This window comes from Myzus persicae, unplaced genomic scaffold (genome assembly GCF_001856785.1).
Source record: "Myzus persicae strain clone G006 unplaced genomic scaffold, MPER_G0061.0, whole genome shotgun sequence".
Lineage (NCBI taxonomy): Eukaryota > Metazoa > Arthropoda > Insecta > Hemiptera > Aphididae > Myzus > Myzus persicae.
The window spans coordinates 136,662-158,864 of NW_019103922.1; the positions used below are offsets into that span (position 1 = coordinate 136,662).

At 28.8% G+C, this 22,203-nt stretch overlaps 1 protein-coding gene across 1 annotated transcript; it reads left to right on the top strand.

Moving 5' to 3' along the window:
- The first annotated feature begins 1,870 nt into the window (after window positions 1–1,870).
- LOC111036345 (cytochrome P450 4C1-like) lies at window positions 1,871–21,255 on the top strand. The gene is made up of 10 exons (XM_022318343.1): window positions 1,871–2,602; window positions 10,297–10,403; window positions 13,582–13,672; window positions 16,513–16,771; window positions 17,062–17,188; window positions 17,301–17,379; window positions 17,439–17,548; window positions 17,710–17,950; window positions 18,562–18,741; window positions 21,035–21,255. Exons 1-10 carry the CDS (start codon window positions 2,425–2,427, stop codon window positions 21,193–21,195), a joined length of 1,533 nt encoding a protein of 510 aa, XP_022174035.1. The 5' UTR covers window positions 1,871–2,424; the 3' UTR covers window positions 21,196–21,255.
- Window positions 21,256–22,203: the final 948 nt, after the last annotated feature.

Sequence of the window (22,203 nt, forward strand, 5' to 3'; positions counted from 1 at the left end):
CATGTTTATGAATTATGAGCAAACAATTAAATTTATCCCTTAAAATGTTAGCCAAAAATAAATGAATGTTCAATTTTTAGATATTTATCAAAACAACAGTATTTATATCATTTTGTGGATAGTAGCATGTTTTTGCATATTTCTTAAACATTTTATGAGCATATTAGGTTGCATATTTCAAGGTTTGTTGATGCATAAATGCATACAAATTCGGACTACATAGTAATATTGTAATATTATTCTATGTATTAGGCCGCTATGTAGTTAGGTGCTACGCAGCCGTATACTTGGCGGATATACGATATTATTATTATTTATTATAATAAATATTGTTGTATCTGTAGTTCATAAATCATAATATTATTATAATTTAAACAGTCCTTGGCTGATATAGTTGGCTGACAAGCAGCTGTAAAATTTGGAGACGAATTACATTTTTCTGAGTAGGTATACCTAGACGTAGTTTGAGGGTGTGAGGGGGCTGAGGAGTATAGTAGTAACAACTTTCAACGGTTGATTTGAATTGAGCTCCTTTTAGGAATAACCTTTGAATAATAATAATTTAAACACACATATATATTTGTTTATTTTAGTATTGAATATATTTGTATATAGGTATTTATTAAGGGAAGGGATCGAAGCATAAGAGTATCGACATACGTCATATATACGGAGTATACATTTTTAGATATTTTCACAGGCATTGACTTGATATCTCATGAAGAATTTTAAAAATTATTTATTATTAATTTATTTTTGTCAGTTTTTTTTTGTTTAGCGTTTTTCATTTTAGGGGGGGGGGGATGATAGAGGGTGATTTTATACAATTAATTAGTAAAACTATTTTGTGACAGCGGCCACAGCCTACATGATGTGATCGCGCTTGTTACGTGCATAATATAGTACTGCGAACGAGCACCTACCTCAGTTACCTACACGTAATACCTAAAAAATATATACGAGTATCTATGTAAAACCTCTCGAAGTTTATTATTGACTTTATAATAATATAAGTATTACAATAAAGTAAGTAGGTGTACAGAGAAATAAGTCATATTTAAGCTTGTTTTGGGCATATTCTGACCAAGTGAGAGCCCTATATAGGTGGATTGCACCAAACGTTTAAATAGCATGATATGTGCGTATATCGACGTGCACACGTGCAAATTTATCGCGTACCTATCTATACCCACCATTGGTAGGCTACCAATAATAATAATAATAATAATACAATAATGTACAATGGGATTGTCGTACTCGTATATGCCTACACGTGCGCTGCGCACAACACAACATTTTATGTGTATACAATACGTTATACGTATTATACCTCTTGCAGATTTAATATAATATATATTGTGATACGGGAGGTAGGTAGGTATGTGATGATAATAGTGTGATCTGGTATGTGCGCGTTGGGAAAAAAATTGTTACTATATATATATACATACATGTGCCCATCGGGCCACCTGCGATGAGTGTGCTCCGCTGCAGTGTGTGCTGTCGGACAAACGCGTATCTAAGATATATAATATATATATATATATATATATATAATATTGTACCGCGTACACACACGCACACACACACACACACACACACACATATATCTTATATTATATTATATTATTCAGTGTGTGTGTGTGTGTGTCTGTGTGTCTGTGTGTCTGTGCGTGTGCGTGTACGCGTGTACAATATATGTATATACGACAATGAGGACGGGGCCGGGGCGGCAGCGCGTGCGTTAAGCGCCCAAGTCCGGTTGTGTAGTAGGGGTTGTTGTTGGTCGGGACGCCGTCCGCCGACCGCCGCGTGTATGTGCGTATGTAATAATGGGGATGGCCCGGGCCGGCATATAAGAGCGCGCCGTGCAAAGCGTGTGCGCACTAGATCGGCGGCAATTTGTCATACCGGCCGTGTTGAGTAGGTACGACCGCGTTAAAATTTCCGTACGCACTGCCACCAAATCAACTGCCGTCGTTAAGTCCGCCGTTTATCCGAGAAATAACATTTTAAAATTATTTCAACACGATGTCGTATCGAACCGCGTTGCCAGCGACCATATTCCGTTGACGTTATATACCGTGGTATACCCGTCCGACGCGACTCCGCACGCGTTTCCAGGCCGTTTCGAAGATTTTAACATTTTTTTTTTTCACGTTTCGTCTGTTTTTCGAAACAGTTTCCGTCCCGTAGACGCGTATACCGCAACCGCGTTTCCCCCGCACCCGGCGCAGATCCACCGCGCCATTGGCGGCTCCTGCCTCCCGCAGCACCAGAATACTGCGCCTTAGCCCTTAATACCGCATACCAGGTGAACCTGACACGCGGTCCGCAGCCGGGAAAAGATCTCGCCGTCCGCGAACAACACGGTAATTGTTGAGGTAACCAACGCAAGTGCACACCTTAATATTGTACACACCGATGACGATGGACAGCAGCACGTTGATTCTGATATGCATAGCCGTTGCGCTCATCGCCGTCGCGCTCATCGGCCCATTGATCCGCAGACGCGTGTTCGTCGCCTCGTTCCGCTCTATCGCCGGACCGCCGTCTCTGCCGATCTTCGGCAACGCACTTCAGCTAAACGGCTCCCCTTCCGGTAAGTTGGTTTCCGCACACCTATATATTATAAGCTTAATTACATTATAATACAAAGTTATGTAATACCGCATCGGCGATCCGTTTTGTTTTCATTTTTCGAAACCGGTACCGAACACCACGCGTATATCGATGCATCTTTGCCGAGCTGCATGCAAAATGTGTTAATTTAATTGGTTCACGAATCATGGGCGCCTCTAAATCATGTTTAAGGGACCCACGGCTCACCACTGTAATCAACCCGACATATTATAGATAGGTACTTTATTGTATTTTCGACAATGTTTACACTTTACAACGATAGTTTATAAAACATGTGGGCGCTTTATTCAGTCTTAATGCAGTTTTCATTATAGGTAAATTAAAGTATTATTTGCGTGCGCCTATACTCTGCAACTATTACATTGAAATATAATATAATTAAATCGCTTTTCCACTCGTCGAAAAACCAAGTCATTTTTCAGGAACCACTGTGCGCGTAAAGGTGCATGCGGCGGTTTATAATGGACTGATATTATTTCTTATTTATACATACCTTTATGGTACTGCAGTCGTTTTAGTAATAATAGCTGCTCAAACGAAGGTTTTTACGAACATTAAGAACAGATAAACATCAGTAGGTATTATTAACTCGAGACACTCGACTACTCCGCCGAATATCGTCCAATTATATATAGGTACAGGGTATAGATAAAAGATATACCTAAGTAATAAGTACACAGCGCGATTGACAGACCTAATAAAATGTTCTTATTAATGTGTACAGTAAGTTCTTACTTTTACCTGTTTCAAAAGGAAAAAAAAATATACGGTATTTTGAAAATATACCTTAGTATCATTTACTCCTTTATTTAGATTTTCACCTTTGAAATTCTTGATTCCCCCAAAAAGTTTACAATTTCCAAGAGATAATTATAAACTTGGAGATTATATGTAATTTGTATGTAAACCGTTAACAAAATACTGATAAGACAAGAATCGTTGATAATTATGAGAAAAATTAGAATTAAATTTGTACCAACAGCCGAGAGTAATAAATATTCAACAAAAATAAAAATCTGATTATTATCTACCGTGGTTTTAACCTAAGCGCCCTAAGTCATAGCCATCTATTTTGTTCATAATTTAATTATGTTACGTGTTCAATTTAATTATTTAGGACATTTTTCAATAATAAACTTTAGTTACCTACTACTTATAGTACCCAGTGTAAATAACAAATTGTATGTAATTTTAATTCCTTGAATCAATTTTTAACAGTTTTACAAGATTTATGTTAAAGTTGTAGAAAACATTATATGCATATGATGTGTTTGTGTTTTTTATATGCCTGTTTAATTTCCAATTTATTAAGTAGTCATAGTAATAATTATGATATAAAATCACTCATATTTATAACAACTATAATTCCTCATATATATAAAAAAATATTAAGTATTTTATTAAAAATATTAACTATCATAAGATAATAATTAAGATAATAATCAGCAATAAATTACACTAATTAAAAATAATGTAAAATAATATAAAATCTAATGCATTTTTTTAACGTTTTGTATCATAAGAGAAATTATTGAAAATAATATATTTTACTACCTACATAGTGTAATGTGTATGTTCTAATCGTTCAGATAAGTACTAAGTTTTAATTAGTGGGTCGGTATTTAAGTGCAAGTTTCAATTATCTGAACAGATAGAAAAAACAAAAGAGTATTTGGTAAACGAGAATCGGTTAGATGTATTACCTATGTAGTTCAACTGATTAAGTCAGTTATTGATAGCTGACAAGTAATACAGTCGAGATGTCTGTTATAGATTAACGACGTACGTAGGTATAGACTAAATACTTAATGAGATTAAACTATTTTAAATAAATACTTCGGTTTAATAATAACTCTGTTTCAAACTTAAAATTAACTAAAGATTAAAGCGAACTTCTACCAGTTACCTACTTGTCCTACTTATAAGTAATATAAAGGAAATATTACGATGTTTTAAGTATACTAGGCTAATTTAAATTGATTTTATAAAGTATACTTATATAATATATTAATATGCTAGACCAAAGATCTATGTTAGGTATAATTACTAATTAGGTTGTTACTTTTGTTAAAATATTTCGTTATTTGTATTTGACTTAGGTACCTGTATATAAAATATATTTATTAATTTGTCTTAGCTATATAAGATTATCTATCTAGTGTTAGTTCCTACATTTACATATATTTTAAGTTGCCTGTAATTGAAAATTATAGAATTTACTCAACTTTAATATAATTTAACTGTCGTATACACACTACCCACTCTACATCTATTAATTAATATCTTACTGAAGTGGTTAGGTTCGTAATGTAAATCATAAACAATTTTCTTTAAAGTGTAAAATTGTTTAAAAAATCGAAAAACGAAAACATTTTATGTTTGACGGAAGCATTATTTTAGTTGTAATATAATATTGTGTTCCTACAAATATAAGCAATTCATATATTTTAGTTGATACAAAATTCAAATATTACAAGGATTCTATTATTTCACGAAAAATAACTATAATATTATATGATATTAGTTAATGTGATAATAATTGTTTGCTGTCAAAGTTGCATTCCGTTTTGATACTTTTGAAACTATAACTTATTTATTGATTTATATCCATGACCCGAGTATGCAATGCACTTTTAATTTAAGGAAACGTATACCTACGTAGACAGTAGTCTATATTGATAGTATGCGTAAAAGAAAAATAATATCAAGATAAGGTTTTGATGCATATAACATTATAATTTATAATAGGTACTATAATGTACAATGTAGGTACTTATGTCATTTTAAAAAATATCTTTTTAGATAACATACTTTTTAAATTCCTTATTTAATTCTTTCGTAGTTTCGTCCAATAAATTTAGATCGCTGAAAATTTGTATGTTGATTCATATATTTTGTTTATTATTGAAAGTTATAGATATTTTTTGTATTTCAATGTTGACTATCCATACACTATACTAGTACATATACTATACTTTATTTAAAAGTATTTTTATGAAATAAATAAATAATCAAAATTACATTATTTTATTCATGATATTAATTTAAATATAATTGCTCGTTATTTAAAAACAATGCAAATTTACTTGCCTTTTTCTATCACTTCATAAGATACTCTTATCATTTGAATGACAGTGGAATTTATTTTTTGCTTAAGGTGATAAGTTTACGAACAGTACCTATAACTAATGTAATTAAATCGATTTTCTTTTTGTCAATAAAAAAAAATTGAAACCATAGATAAGTATTATACAGTAAAGTAAAAAACATATTTAGAAATTACAATATTACATATATTATACTACGTATATTAGTGTTATATAATGTAGTAAGTGATTTTTAGTTTGTCGCCACTTAACCGGAAAACTACCAAACAAATTTTTCTGAATTTTTATATAGTTATTCCTCATAATGTAATATGTATTTATAATATAATATAGTTTTTCAACTGTTATATAGGTAATCATAAAAGAAAATATATTTTTGTTTAATGTTTAACAAAATTTAATTGATAATTTAGTAATTAAAACTACCACAGTATCGAAATTCGTTAGTGCAGTTCATTTCTTCGTTTTATATCAGCAAATTTAAAATACCTAGTAAAAATTGAGATGGCAATATGGAATACTTTGAGTAGAATATTTTGATTATTCATTGAGAGAAAATAAAAGGGTATCTTCATAAAGCATCATATTAAATTACCAGTATAAACCACTTAAACATAATACATACCTACAGATCGGTTTCTTCTTATAAGTGTTCCAAGGTCGACTGTTGGCAGAGATAGGGGACAGGTGGCAAGGATCCATCCTCCCCATGAATTTATAATAATATCGTAACGTGGTGTATATGTACAATGAATATTTGAATTCAAAATTTAAAAAGCAATTTTATTATGTAAATATTTTCATGGGAATTAGAGTCTGTTTAATAATGATTATGTCTATAGATCAACGAACTTTAGTCCCCCTAAAACTGTTTTCTTGTGATCGCCCTTGAATATATTTTTATCTTTGGTTATTTTTTACATTTTAACATCGGAACTTAAAAAAGAGCAACATTACTAATTCCGTCTTGGCAGATACCAATTATATCATCTTTAACCTTCTCGTATGTAGGCACTTAACAACTCAAATGTATCTCGGAATAACTGCACATTGTTTTGTTCTTTTTAACGATTTAAATTAAATTTTCACTATTTAAAAATTAAATATTTACCTATTTTTTTTTTACTGTTGTCTTAGTTAAATTTGATAATGCAATGAAACATGAGTTGCTTAAGTAAAAAAAAAAAAATGAGCGTCAACTATTAACGCCATAAAATAATAATGTACTATTATTAATATATTGAGAATTTTTTTGTCAGGAATAACTAAGAAAACATTTATAAGATGCTTTACACCTTAAGTAACATTTAGCTAATGACATTCCCGATGTTCTTCCTGCAGGGTATAGATTTTATTAAAATTGTTTAATGGTCATTAAAATTCCATACATAGTTCAAGTGCACGTTAGGACTCAAAACTACGCAGAACTATACAAAATAGGTGTGCCTTTTAAGAAAATATGTTGATAACTTGTAAATTATGATTGTTAAAATAATTAACAAAGTAAGTTATTTAAAAATTAATATCATCAAAGAATACCCAAATACTTAATGGTATATTGCCATATTGGTATGTTCTAAATTAATTATATCCTTCAATATCGATATCTAATGTTTCATAAAAGAAAAAATACTACACATTATAGATTATAAAATGTTAACTCAATGGACTAAATTTGCAATACGATACTGGGTATAGCTGTAAAAAATCATACATTTTATTTTAAGACACAATACTAAATTTTAAACATAAAAATTCAAATATACGTCACTCAGTAAACAGTTGAAAATATAATAGGTACCTATAATAAATAATAATTCATAAATATAATATACACCTGTATTATACGTGTATTATAGTGACGTTTGAGAATATGAAATCAATATGTTGATTACAAATGTATTTGTTTATTTTAGTCTACAAACGTCATCATTTCGTCTTCGTATGAATAAAACATATTTTAATAAACACGGAAGATGATTATCGGAAAAATGTAGACGGTGAAAGTAGATAGGTATCTGTTGATTTTTTCAGGTGTACCTACCTTTAAGGCTATTATAATTTACTTTAAATAAATCGTATTTGTTAATTTATTCTTGCAAATTATAATTGAAATATAATAAACATATGTGTCTAGACCGTCTGACTCGGTGGCCTTATGAACACGTTAAAAAAAAAGAAATATGGTAAATACGGTAATATTTATTTGTATTGTACTTTTTTTTAATAGGTCAAATTTTGTGCTGAATATTGTTGCACTTAGAAAGTGAAATAAACAGTAATATGGGACTGCATTTTGCACACATTGCCAATGTTATGGTTGTGTTTATGCATGCCTTTCATAAATACACAATAAGATGGAAAAAGAAATGGGTTGTATATTTTATTGGGAACGGTAAATTTATGAGTTCAGCATTCACAAAAATATGTTTATAATGCTTATAATATCATAAAAATAATATTTTCAATTTAATAAACAAAGAGTTGTTTAATCGACAGATTTTTTTTATCGTTAAGCATTTTATACAATTTAAAAATAATTTACTATCTTTGATATAATCTTTTTTATATTTTGAAATTTAGGTAACTAATAATAAAATAAATAAATCAAAATAATGATTATGAAAATATTAAATAATTCCTGTAGCTATAGTGATACTCATATTACCATGATATATTCATAATTCATCAGATATAGGTTCTTTTGTAGAAAGTATCGAGGGTATTTGTCTTCCAGGACAGTGCGTTAGTATAACTCTCTATCGTTTTTTCAACCTGAAAAATAATTAATATAATATTTTCTACTGGGAAATATAAGCAAATTGTAAAATGAATAACAAACATAAAAGTTCAAAAATATCTCGAAAATAAAAATGAGTAAGCATTTAAATGTTTTTAACATTTTATTCAAGTACATTCCTAATTATTAGTGCTAGATATGTATAGCCACATAGAGCATATTTTGGCGTTTTAAGTGCACATTGGAGAGCTAAAAAAGTGATTTTTTTTAGTATTTCTTGTTTGATATAATTACCGAGTATCGATAGTGATATGAATTATAATTTAATTATTATAAGTCAGCAGTGACGAGCTATAATATTATAAAATGTGGGTAGATACTACCTTTGAATCGGAGTTCGGTCTCGCTGCAGCACCATCGACACCCGTGATTACACCTCCCGAGTACACGCGTTGGAGCCATCGGCAAACGTCGTCGGCCGACATTGACACTGCAGCCTCGTCGTCGGGTGGCCTGCGTCCGCGGTCTGCAAAGTCCGTGTCGTTGAACGTAATGCGGCAACAGCCCTATCATCTGGACGGGGACGGGTCTCCGCCAGCGCATCAGCACGCGTTCACCGCCACCGAATTCTTTCGATACGTCACCGGGTTTTCGTAGCAAGCCAACTATAGGTACCGATCGACGGTCCGGGTCGACTTCACCACGGTGTCTGCTGTTTCACCGCTGCTCGTGCCTCCACCGACGAACGACGGCAGAGCGCACCTTTGATCGCGTTGTTCCGGCTGTTTGGAACCCCTGTGAGGGGGTTAACCCGCTGGTCCGAGTCCGGAAGTGGTGTTTTCCTCGAGTCGGCCATTAACAGCGCCGCCGATCAGGGTCGCCGCCGAGAACCGGACGAGTCACGTGGACAGCGCTTGCCATCATCGCGATCGTCGTTCTCACCCTACGATTTATTATCAGTCGAAAAACGATATGTACCTACTGCCAATAAAATATTAATATTCGCAGATGATCTCCTGTAGCAAGTTATCACGAACACTTGATGACCGGAAGTCCGTCCTCACACTACTTCGGCGGAAGAAATAAACGATGTGGAGCGCGACGACCGTGATTTCTGCACCGGTGTCTTACTGTTTTTTTTTTCGACGAAACTTGTATCGCTGTGCTCTTGCTCGGTGGTTGTGCTCGCGAATTACGTAAACAAGACATTGCGCAATGAATTGTACATATTTTACACAATTCAACAATAATAATATTGATAATATAACAGTATAACATAGATCAGAGTGCTTGTACAAATGTACAATATACTCCAGTGTATATAGATGTTAATATATAGAAATAGAGATACCTTTGACGTAGGTATATATTCAACAAATTAATTTAGCCGAACTGCACTCTTTTTACCACCATCGTAATCTACCTCTTATATATTAGTGGTGGCCACGAAACAAGTTTGGGAATAGGAGGACTATTATTTGATGTTTCAGTTACGACGTAAAACAATTTAGACCAATATGATTTGAAATAACTTAGAATAGATAACATTAATTAAAACTTGAAATCATTACGAAAATGTATTTTCTTTTTTTTAACATACATTTTTTTTAGTACCTTTCTATCTTGCACGCCCCTGTACTTATGCCAATAATATACTCCAACAATTGCAAAAACATATGTATATTTGTCTTAAAAGCTTTAACAATAATTAATGCACTGTTACAAAACGCTCAGTTTTCTAGTCAATGGTTTACTTAATTACTATGTAAATACATTTCTAATAAATTGTATTATATTTTTTTATAGATTTCTTTAGACTTTTACTCGAATGGCATTCGAAATTTGGAGATACGTATCAACTATGGATTGGTCTACGACCATTCATAGCAATGGCTGATGCTGATCATATTCAGGTAATAAATAATTTTAATTTGAACATTTTGTATTAAATTAATTGATAGAAATCTTTGAAATCAATACTATAATTATTAGTCATTCATCATGTTTATAGAATAATATTTATCACTTTAATAATGTTATAAAAATAACGTGAATCGTGGTATTTCTACCTATATTTAATTATACCAAACTATGTAACTCTGTTATTTATTTTAATTTTTTAAATCATAATTTCAATTAATAAACTACGACAAAAGGTAAGAAAAAAAACAAAATCGTTTTTCGTACATCAGTTCCATAATATAGTTTTATCTTTTGTGTTGATTATGATACTGAATACTGTTGTCAGGAAATCGAATGAATATATATTATTTATTAAAATTGTATTACAGAACACATTTTTTGCATATTTAATGAGCTGACATTGCTTAAAAATTCAAATATAATTGACATTGTCTGCACATCAGTGATCGATTTGGAAAAATAAAAGGAGGACTCTTGGAAAATTAGAAAATCAGTCTTCTTTAAATTTATTGAACTCAGCCTAACTTTTTATTAGCAAAACTCCATACATACTCTGCCTAATCATTAATTCTCAAACAAATAATTACAATATTTAAGTTATTATTAGTTATTTAATTAATTACTACTATTATGAGTGATTAAAATAAATATTTTTGAACAATAGTCATATTCATAACAATTTAAATTAATTAAATGTATAATAATTAATAATTCATATTTTTGTGTTACAACTAAACTTTATCACATAATAGTTGCTTTACAAAATCAAAGTAACAATGAATTGATTAATTCATCAAATTTCAATTGAATATTTCATTTGAATATTCATTACGATTTTCCGAAATAAAATTGATTAGGTAATATACAATTTTAGGTATATTATACAATATTTTGTAATAATAACGTATCACTTATTTCAGTATTTGTTAGGGGGTGTTTAAAATATCTAAAAAAAGTAGAATAGCCCCGCCATCCAATGCCCACTCTAAATTCTAGCAGTTAATGAAGAGAATGAAAAAACTTAACATTAATAGCTACACAACATTGTATACATATAGCAAATATAATTATTAAATTATATTTGCTTATTCTAATTCTATTTATAGTAATTATATAAATTATAATTATAATCATATGAGTATTAAAAGGTGTGAGTTGAGTATTTTAATTGAATATTGATTTGCGTATAGGTATAATGGGTGCCAAACATAATATTGTTATTTAGGTTTGAATGGAAGAAAACCTGTCAGTGGATAATACTGGTACCTACCTACTGATGAGTGATGTTTCTAAAAAAAATTTATAGTTTGAGGTATTTCTACTAACATATGGTTTTACAAGATAACGATATTGTAGTATAGTATACGACGTTTCATGATTATCATAAAATAATTTTTAGCAGCAATAATGCATTATAATTTTTTATCACATTTTTCTACAAGAAAAATATTAAATTTCAAAATCATTATAAGATAAACATGTGTACAGTATTTGTACTTGTTTATGTGTATTACAATCCAAAATACACTAAACCTTTTTTTTAAATTTAAATTACATATTATATATCATGTAATTAAAATTATAGACATTTTTTTAAACATATTTACGAGAAGTGTAATCCCAATCAAAATTATGCGACGGTACCGGTCAATTTCATTTGAAAAATAACATATATTATTCTTTCAAACATGACATTCAGTCACACGCATAATATAAATTCTTCGTTTTTCAATAGAACTATATAGCTCATATTAACCTGATACCATCTTTATTTACAGATATAATTTATTTTTTGCTTCAGAGTAGTCGCAATCACTACAGTCATCACTCACCCCCTATATATTTATGCACAGTTCTCTCTTACAGTAATAATAACATCTATTAAACATTATTTAATCATTTCATTTTCGTGTTTAAATACTATACCAACAACTAGTTGTATCGTTATAGTATTTACAGGTATCTGTTGTCAACATATTTGGTACCTACCTAACGTTTCACTGTTTTTAGGTCATGTGCGATTGCACGTGTCTACCGGAAAAAAACTACATACTTATAGTAATTGCTGTGAATATAGCTTATGGTAAAATTTCGTCAACGACCTTCCTTGTTTTATATTAATTGAGCTTATCAATAGGTTTTACTTTTGTGTTTATGGCACTACTTTATATATGTATATTATATTTACTCGACATGTGGCGCGAAAATACTATAATCTTCTAGTATAAGTTATGTATAAAAAAAATGTTGTATTTATGTTTACCAATGATTATTTAAATTCATAAATTTCACAAGTACTTCTTCGTATGAATTCGACAATATTCTATTGGTAGTAATGTAGTACACCCAAAGTATTAATCAATTATTAAGATAAAATAAGACTTTAAAATATTTAGAAGAATGTATGTACCTACTATACTCGGTTTTCCAGTATTAAAATAAGAAAATATTATGTTTTGCCTTATTGGTGTGTATAATATACACATCTCTTTTTATCAGTTTTTAAATATTATAGGTATGTATAACTTATAAATATCACGAAAATGTCGTTAACAAATAAGAAATTTTATTTTTGGTGGTTAGGTATAATAATATATACAAGTATATATTTTCATTTAATTATCGGTATCTATTTAAAATATAATTTAATTTTAACTATCTGTAGGTACCGAGTAGAATTGTGCAAGTTAGATATTACATTCAGTACTAGTCAATTTAATTTGTTTTTACTTTTTAATAATTAGTACAAATGTATAATAAATTAATAAATTATTCAGTGCATCTTTTATGTATATTATCTTGTGTAAATTAATAGGAACAAACAATTTAGTCGCTCACTGATTGTAGATTACTGGTTACCTACTATGTAATAAACTAATAACAATAAGTCCTTGTACGTATATTATTGTAAAAAGAAAATGTGTCAAAAAATAGGCACTAGGCCTATACTTGGGTAAATTAACACACAATATTGACTTTAAGTTTTAAACATTGTAATTTTCAATCAAACCTTTTTGAATGTGTCACACTAGTTACGAATGATGTACATTTAAGTGTATATTATTCTTGCAAAAATATATAACATAGAGTTAAAAGTATTTTTTTACATTAGTTTATGTTTATAATAAATAATGTGTGTCAAGTTTTAATTTTAAACTTTTATTTCAGCAAATTTTGAACTCACCTATTCACATCGACAAAAATCTTGAATATAATTTACTACTTCCGTTTATCGGTACAGGATTGGTGACCAGTTCAGGTAAATTGTTTTAAAAAAAATTAATATACACTCAAAAAGTAGTTGTAATATGGTTGATTATTCATAAAGGATAGAAAAATCTGTAAAAAAAATTAACCATAAATTTAGTATTTCAATTTTTATATACACTTACAATAATTGTTGTCAATATAAAACATATTTTGAAAAAATAATAATAATCTAATAACCTTATATAATTTGTTCATATATTGTATACAATTATTAATAATATTAAGAAGCATAAATTTCATTTCATATAAAATACACACAAATTAATTAACATTCAAATAAAATACGTAGTTTTATAGCTCATATGATACACATATCAAACCTTGTTACCATGACCTAAACCACGAACCACGATGACAATTTATAATGGATATTAGTATCATAAATAATAATTAAAATGTTCATTAGTGTTGTTAAATTTATCTTTGTTTATATTTTTCGTAAAACTATCCATCCATGACCTATAGCCCATATTGGCCTTTTTTATTTATACAATATAACGAGATTAAATTTTATATCAATAATAATTACAACACCGTACTATCGTTCTCCCTAAGAGAGTACTACTACTATATAAACGTATCAAATACGTATAAATAGCAATAATGCAATATACTTACATAATATACAATATAATTATTATAACGTATGCTTTATTATGTAAGATACTAGTACCTTTAATGCAAAAATGGTTTCATTTGTTTGAATTTAAAAATATCATTATGTCAGGGTACTTAGGATACGAGGTCTATTTCAACTGCTTAAATTTTTATACGATATACTTTTTCAAGAAATTTACTTTTAAATTAAAATGATACGGGCTTACAATGATTCTCTTGTTTCTGTATAGTATTTTTTAATTAAATAATGAACAGTTTAATAACCTCACTTACCAGTGGTTTTCAATTAGTCATTAGTATCGCAAAATTAGATTTTTGGGCTGTTTGGTGAAGAGCAAATCGCTAAAACCTAATAACTAATAAGTCATAAGTCATGACAAATTAACAAATGTACAATTTCTCGTAAGTACGACTTATATCTTTAACACCTTAGAAAATAATGTAGGTACTTATGTTTATCATGTCCCGATTAAGAACTTTTAAAGCAAAGATAGTTTTTATTCATTTATTTAAGTTATAAGCGGGCAAGGCCTAATTATGTAAATTAGATAATAATAATAAAAGTTCGTGGGTCATAATATTTGTTTATTTATATTATGCAAGATTAATAATTAACTAGTATAGCATATTATATGCACAATCTCATCACTCATTAGTTATCTTGAAAATAAAGTTTATAAGTAAGATATTTTTCATAAACTTACTGGAAAAATAAAACTAAAAACTATTGCATGGCGTTATTTTAACTTATCTACGGTCAATGTCGGATTACTTGGCCGTGCTTTAATAAATGATTAGATTTTTTTAAATATTCTTAAAATGATGGTTATATCAATAACTGAAGCGCTAATATCCTCATACAGCAATAAAAGAACCGAGTACAACAGAAGACGTAAAGTGCATGTAACGTGTCCTTGACCCATAGCAAGTATATGGCTCCGTTGACACAGGTTAGCGGTGTCTGCAGTTTGCTAATCAAGGTCAAACACTAACACAACAATAAACGTACACAACAGTATTGTAATACAAAGTATACCGAGCTTCCATGTCTCAGAATATAGACTTTTTTGACCAAGATGAGCACATCGCGGACTTATAGTTCAAAATGTCAAGTGGTATCCATTAAGAACTAGTACACGCCAGTTAGTAGCGCTAATTAAGAGTAATGATAAAACAAAATGAAAGCTATAAATGAATTATTTATGTCTATTTACATTAAAAGTTGTTTAAAAATATTACTCTGAAATTTATCAACACTTCCAAGAGTTTATAGTTTTGAGATAATATGATCTTTCTACTATCAGTACCTATGGATTTTATAAAAATATTTTATTTATTTTTATATTTTTGAAATGTAAGAAATTTTAGTAACTAGACTCTCAGAACCCGAATCTTTTTCTTGTCACTTAAAAAAATAATGTCTCCCTGCACCTTAGTGCTGTACAACTCAATTTCATATAACTTAAATTCATTTTTATCTCCCTTGAAATTCGAGATAACAAGTCTTGGTAGTAGCCGATTTATTATTCTAAAGTTGAAATAAGATGCTTAAAAAATATGGAAACTATGGATATAGGGCACGTTTTTAGGACCAAGTTAAAAACCAATAAAAAATATCATAATTTTATTGTTTTATATATTAATTATATTGCCCAAAATGTGTGTGTTAACATGTTATAAAATGCAAACAATTAATTTAAATCGCTAATTCATAAAAAATAAAAAATATTATATCAACGTTATAATTTTTGTCAAGTATTCAAAAATGGTTTTATCTCTTGGGAACCACGCGATTTCACTAATACAAAATCGACACATTCATATACTTGCATGCTGTGTATAAACTACGAGTGAGGAAAAAAGTGCTTGTAGAATATTATTATTACCCACATTAAACAATGAGAAAAATAGAAGATTTAAGATGATATTTCACATTTTAACGTACATAATGTGGAAATATTGAATACTTACAAGAAAACAGTTTACCTGTTGATAATATTCAACTTAATTGCCTACATAGGAACGAACAATAAAAAAATAAAAATAAAAAATTTAATATTTCTGTTTTTATAAATAAGCCAGACACCATGTATATTTATTTTATTTATTTTATTCTACTTATTTTATTTATTCGTGTGCATCAAATATGTTAAATATGCTGTTTTGTAAAATAATAATAATAATATAATCATTGTATATTGTTAAACTTAGGATCGAAATGGCATACAAGAAGGAAGTTATTGACACCAACATTTCATTTTAATATTCTCGAGGAATTCTTACCGTTGATAGAAAAACAGGGTAAAACATTAGTAAAGATGTTAAGAAAAGAGATAAATAATGATACTGGATTCGATATTAAGCCCTACGCAAAATTGGCTGCTCTAGATATCATTGGTAACACAGCCATGGGCTGTGAGATCAACTCACAGGAGAATTCGCAACTGGACTATGTTAAAGCATTGGATGAGTGAGTACAATTTTAAGTACTTACCAAGATTAATATAAAATGTATTGGACTTAAAACTATATAATTATATAAAACTATCTGAGCATTGAGCTGTGATAAGCTCAAGAAATAAAACAATAAAATAATTTAAACAGCAACTGTAAGTTTCCAACCTTAAAACTGCATTTACGTATTAAATATTTATAAATTTTATCTATAATTTATCAAAACTATAAAAGATACTAATAACGAGTTATCATCAAAAGAACCATTTACAGATGTAAAATCAAAGTTTCAATTTTTAATTTCAGGCTTACTGCAATCATGCAGAAACGGTTTATAACACCGTGGTTGAAACCAAATTTACTATTCAACTTAACATCTCTTAGTAAAAGACAAAAGGCATGCATAGACGTTATACATACATTTACAAGAAAGGTAATAAAATTGAAATTAATTTCTATCCTCAAAATTATAATTATAAATTAGTATTTAAAAACTAGGTAAGTTTTTGTATTATATAACATTAGATATTGTAAATTTTTTACAGGTTATAAAAGAGAGGAAAGAAACTATTAAACTATTCAACAATCAGATGTCAGATGCAAATAAAAATGAAATACACCATGGTAAAAATTCCATTGTGATACGTGTTGATAGTGTTGTAATAATTGTATTTCATCCGTAGGCAAAAAACCTAACAGAGCATTATTGGATTTATTGCTAGAAGTATCCGAAGATGGGAAAGTGTTAAGTGATGATGATATTCAAGAGGAAGTCGACACTTTCATGTTTGCGGTAAGCATAGCATTTTAAACGAAAATATGCAAAAATGAAAAAAACTGAACTTTGATTATGGCCTATTATTGTTTTAATGATATTAAACTGTATGGAGTAAAATCTAATATGTAGAAATACATTTATTTTTAATAATATAAAGTGTGTTGTTTTTTTACCAGGGAACTGATACAAGTTCTGTTACTTTTTGTTGGATTATGTATGTCTTGGGTAAACATCCACATGTACAAGATAGAATAGTGGAGGAATTAAACGAAAAAATTCCAAATTTCGGCAATCAAAAGTTAACAGTACAAACCTTAAGCGGTCTTGACTATTTGGAAAGAACAATCAAAGAAGTTTTACGACTTTACCCATCCGTCCCATTTATTGGTAGACAAATTTACGAACCACTCAAAATCGGTAATAAAATAATATATACATATAATCATGTTTGTACTTTAAATGTTCAAATTGTATTTAGTTACACTAATACTTAGAAAATCAGTATTTATTTATTTATAATCAAAAAATCGTTTCCAACTTCGAAATTAGTTGTCATATAATATACCAATGTACTTATAATTTTTCAAAATGAGTAAAAAAATATTCTTGGGCCCTTCATTAAATATAGGTAGTCGATATAAAATATTTATTGATATATTCATTAATATCGTATGTACCGTCTGGTACTACACTTTCACAACTACATTTTAAAATATAATAACTGAAATAATTTTCTAATGAACAAAATATGTGTTGACATGGTTTTAGTCAAGTCACCAGTCAGTCCATTTATTTATTAACAAAAAAAAATAATTCCTTTCAAACTTGATTTTTAAAAGCGATTGTAATTGTTATCATGAGTTGAATATTATTATACATATTGTACAAACTAGCTACAGACAATCGCCATTCAAAAACAGTGTGTCAGTGTCATGTCTGGACTGCGTAGAAAGCCCATTTTTTCCTTATAAATATTTAGCTGTTTACATGATATTAATATTTTCATTGTAAATAAAATATGTTCGCAGGTGATCTCACTATTTTGCCGGGGACGTCAATTTTCATAAATGTGTTTGCTTTACATAGAAATGAAAAACATTTTGAGAATCCGGAAACGTTTGATCCCGATAGGTTTTTAAAGGACTTTAAAAGCGATCTTCATCCTTATGCCTTCATACCATTTAGTGCAGGACCAAGGAACTGCATTGGTAAGTAGTGATACATTAAAACCTTAGCTATATATTTTTATTTTTATGATACAAATCAAACAAACACAGGGCTTTAATAAATTCGTCTAGAAATCCAGTATAAAATCTAGTATAAAATAAAAAAAAAAAATATTAGTACTCTTGTTCGTGTTTATTTTTTTGTGATTTAATCAGACACAATTCTTGTAGAAATCATTCTACAATTTACGTATAGAGCACATTTTTAAAGTACTTACTATATTATTTTTAATATCAATGTGTTGTAAACCCTGAAAAAAATATTATTATTAGTGTTCAAATTGTTATACTTATATTATTAATAGTTGTATTTGTTATTATAATAACCCAACGATCAATGTAATCTGACGTATACGTATTATATGTATAATTTTTCAAAACATATTTTTCATTTCAAGAAATTCAGAACTTTTAAAATACAGTGGTCGACGCTTATTGGACTCGCGGTTATTGACTCATTCGCCTATTATACTCAAAACGGCTGGTCCCGATTTGCACATATACAAACACACACCAAAAAATTCGTCTATTCGACTCACACGCCGGTTAATAGGGTCATTCGAAAATTAGATAAATAAATAAAACATGTACATGCACTGAACAAACGTGTTATAAATGTGAAATAAGTCGGTATCGGTATTTTGTACGTAGAGGGATTCAGCAAATAGGCGACTTTGACGTATTCGAGCAACATAAATCCTACGAAAATATGATTATGAAGTTGGTCGAAGAAGGGAAAATCCAATCAACCCTAGATGGGTTTTTATCGAAAAATTAATAAGATTTTACATACATTATTATATTACATATTATTTTATTTTTAATTGCGTATAGCTGGATTTTTTTTTTGTACATACATACCTCGAATCTCAATAAATATTTTTTAATTAAATAGGTTTTTAAATTTAAAGATTTTTAAAAAATGTTTTTCGGTCATTCGCCTTACTAACTCATGCGGTTAATGGACTCAAATGAAGTCAAAAAGTGAGTCCAATAAGCGGCGACCACTGTAATTATAAGCAGTCCCATTTATGTACTTTTAATTCGCTAATTCACTTTTACATTTTTGTTCTTTGAGTTATTTTTTTTTACTAAGTAGTATAATATATATTCTTATAATGAACAAAAACAAATCAAAATTACATGATGATAAACGATTTGAAGTAAATCGAATCAAGTAAAAAAGATTTACTTGCCAATGATAAAATAAACATTTTATACAGCGATATATCATTATTCATTAGACATATAAGTATAGATATAAAATACAATATAATGTCATCGCTGTGATCGTAAAAAAAATAAATTATAATATGTGTCATATGTGTATACGTATCCAGTCATTGCTGAAAAAATAGGTAGGCCACTGGGTCTGTATATTATATTTTTTTTTATGTGCTGATCATTGTATGAGTTGTAAAAAGATTTTTTTTTTATTAAATGCACAGAAATAAGATTTGCTGACTACGTGCATTGTTTTAGTTAATCGCAAGATACTGCCACTCATGAAAATTGATAATATGACACAATACGATTCAAACATTTTAACCTATCGTAAATTTGAAAAAGTTGTCGTTCGTTATTCACATATTATAGACAATTATAATCTTTTTTTAATAATGTTATACCGAAAACTAGTATCACTATTTTATGTTATCATTTACAAAACCGTTTGTTTACTTGTTAGGACTAACAATATTAGAATTTAATCGATTGGTCGTTTTAAAAAATCAGACTACTACTACTATATTATATAAGTTACCTAGTAGTTACATCTCTGCACTGAAATCTATGACATTCATTCATAAATGTGTAGGTATTCAATTTGCTTTATTTTATTTTTTATTACCTGTGACTATGTTCCACATACCGAAGTACAAATTAGTTGTTGCCATACTTTTTTTTTTTAAATATTGATTCCTTTGAATAAATACACTTGTTTTTTTTTTTGATTTAATATATTTACCTATTTTTAATTATTTCATAATCGATAAAATATTTATAACACTTAATAACAATCTGAATAAAAACAATAATACAACTAATTTGTATGGTATCAATTTGATGTTTTCTTTTGGTATGCCAAAAATATTCAAATTAATTTTTATATCCTGAGTAGATTCTAGTTTTTTCGTCAAGTATTTAAATAGTATAAAAAAATATTTTTCCTAAGCATACAAGTCGACACAGTCCAACCAAATACATCCGATTACACGAAACAAAATAATTAATAATCTAACATGTATCTATATCGTATTTCAATGACTTGTTTTAGGACAAAAATTCGCAATGAATGTGCTGAAAATAGTGGTCGCCACAGTGATAAAATCGTACAGAGTTAAGTCAATAGACCCAGAAGACAAGTTAGGGCTTGTTGGAGAAATCGTATTGAACGCAATGAACGGAATCAACGTAACACTTGAAGAACGGACGTAGACCTATCCAAGTGCTTACTAACTTTAATACATACATTCATAATGTATTGACTACTTCCACTGCATAATATAAATTGTATTAAGTATTACGTTTTTAATTATATTGGTATTATTATTTAAGTTTATATGCATTGGACATTTTTTTTTTCATTATCATTATTAATTATATAAGTTAATACAACTATTTACTTAATTTTTTTCCATACCTATTACTATATTATTATTAGATTTACATTTTGAAAAAGTATTGATTTTATTATATTGCAAGTATAACAATAATAATATGAATTTTTTTTTATAAATAAACTGTGTTAAATTATTTATCATATTACAAGGGTGGATTAATTCATCTTTACACAAAGCATACCTACCGAATTTTATTAAAACAAATAGGTACTTCTATAAATCACACAAGAGTGCTGCAGTATGTATACTCACATTATTGTTATGTATTAGTTAGTAAATTTATATTATTCTCAAGAATTAATAACAGGTTACTGTTTAGCGGTTTTTATGCATGATTACAATAAACATATCAATAAAGATAATATTAACATTAAAGAATTAATTATTGTAAATTGCAATTGTGTGTCATGCATTTTTTTAAATATGAGGAAGGGGTACCTAAATTATGATTATTCGCGCACTTGTTGAACTTAAATGATTTATTTATTCATAATAATTATTGATGAGTCTTTCTGGTAAAAATAAAATGAGTAATCAATTTTAATATTGTCTACAATTTAAAAAAAATTACATTAATGTTTGTTCAAACCTATACCCATAGGTAATGTATATTATGTACAATGTACATGGGTACACATCAATATTCTACGAGTATGTTTATCTACATATTTTGGTATTAAACTATATACATTTAAATAGTCCAGATCACAATTATTAACTTTATCGTATAAAATACTTTTATCGAATTGTTCGTTGTAATGTATTGACTGAAATAAATATTGAATAATAATTTTTTAAATACACACATCTAATAGATAAGAGA

Coding starts and splice junctions, on each gene's coding strand:
- LOC111036345 (XM_022318343.1), top strand. CDS start 2,425: ATGACGATGGACAGCAGCACGTTGATTCTGATATGCATAGCCGTTGCG. Junction 2,603..10,296: donor GCTAAACGGCTCCCCTTCCG/GTAAGTTGGTTT, acceptor ATTTTTTTATAG/ATTTCTTTAGACTTTTACTC. Junction 16,772..17,061: donor TATGTTAAAGCATTGGATGA/GTGAGTACAATT, acceptor TTTTAATTTCAG/GCTTACTGCAATCATGCAGA.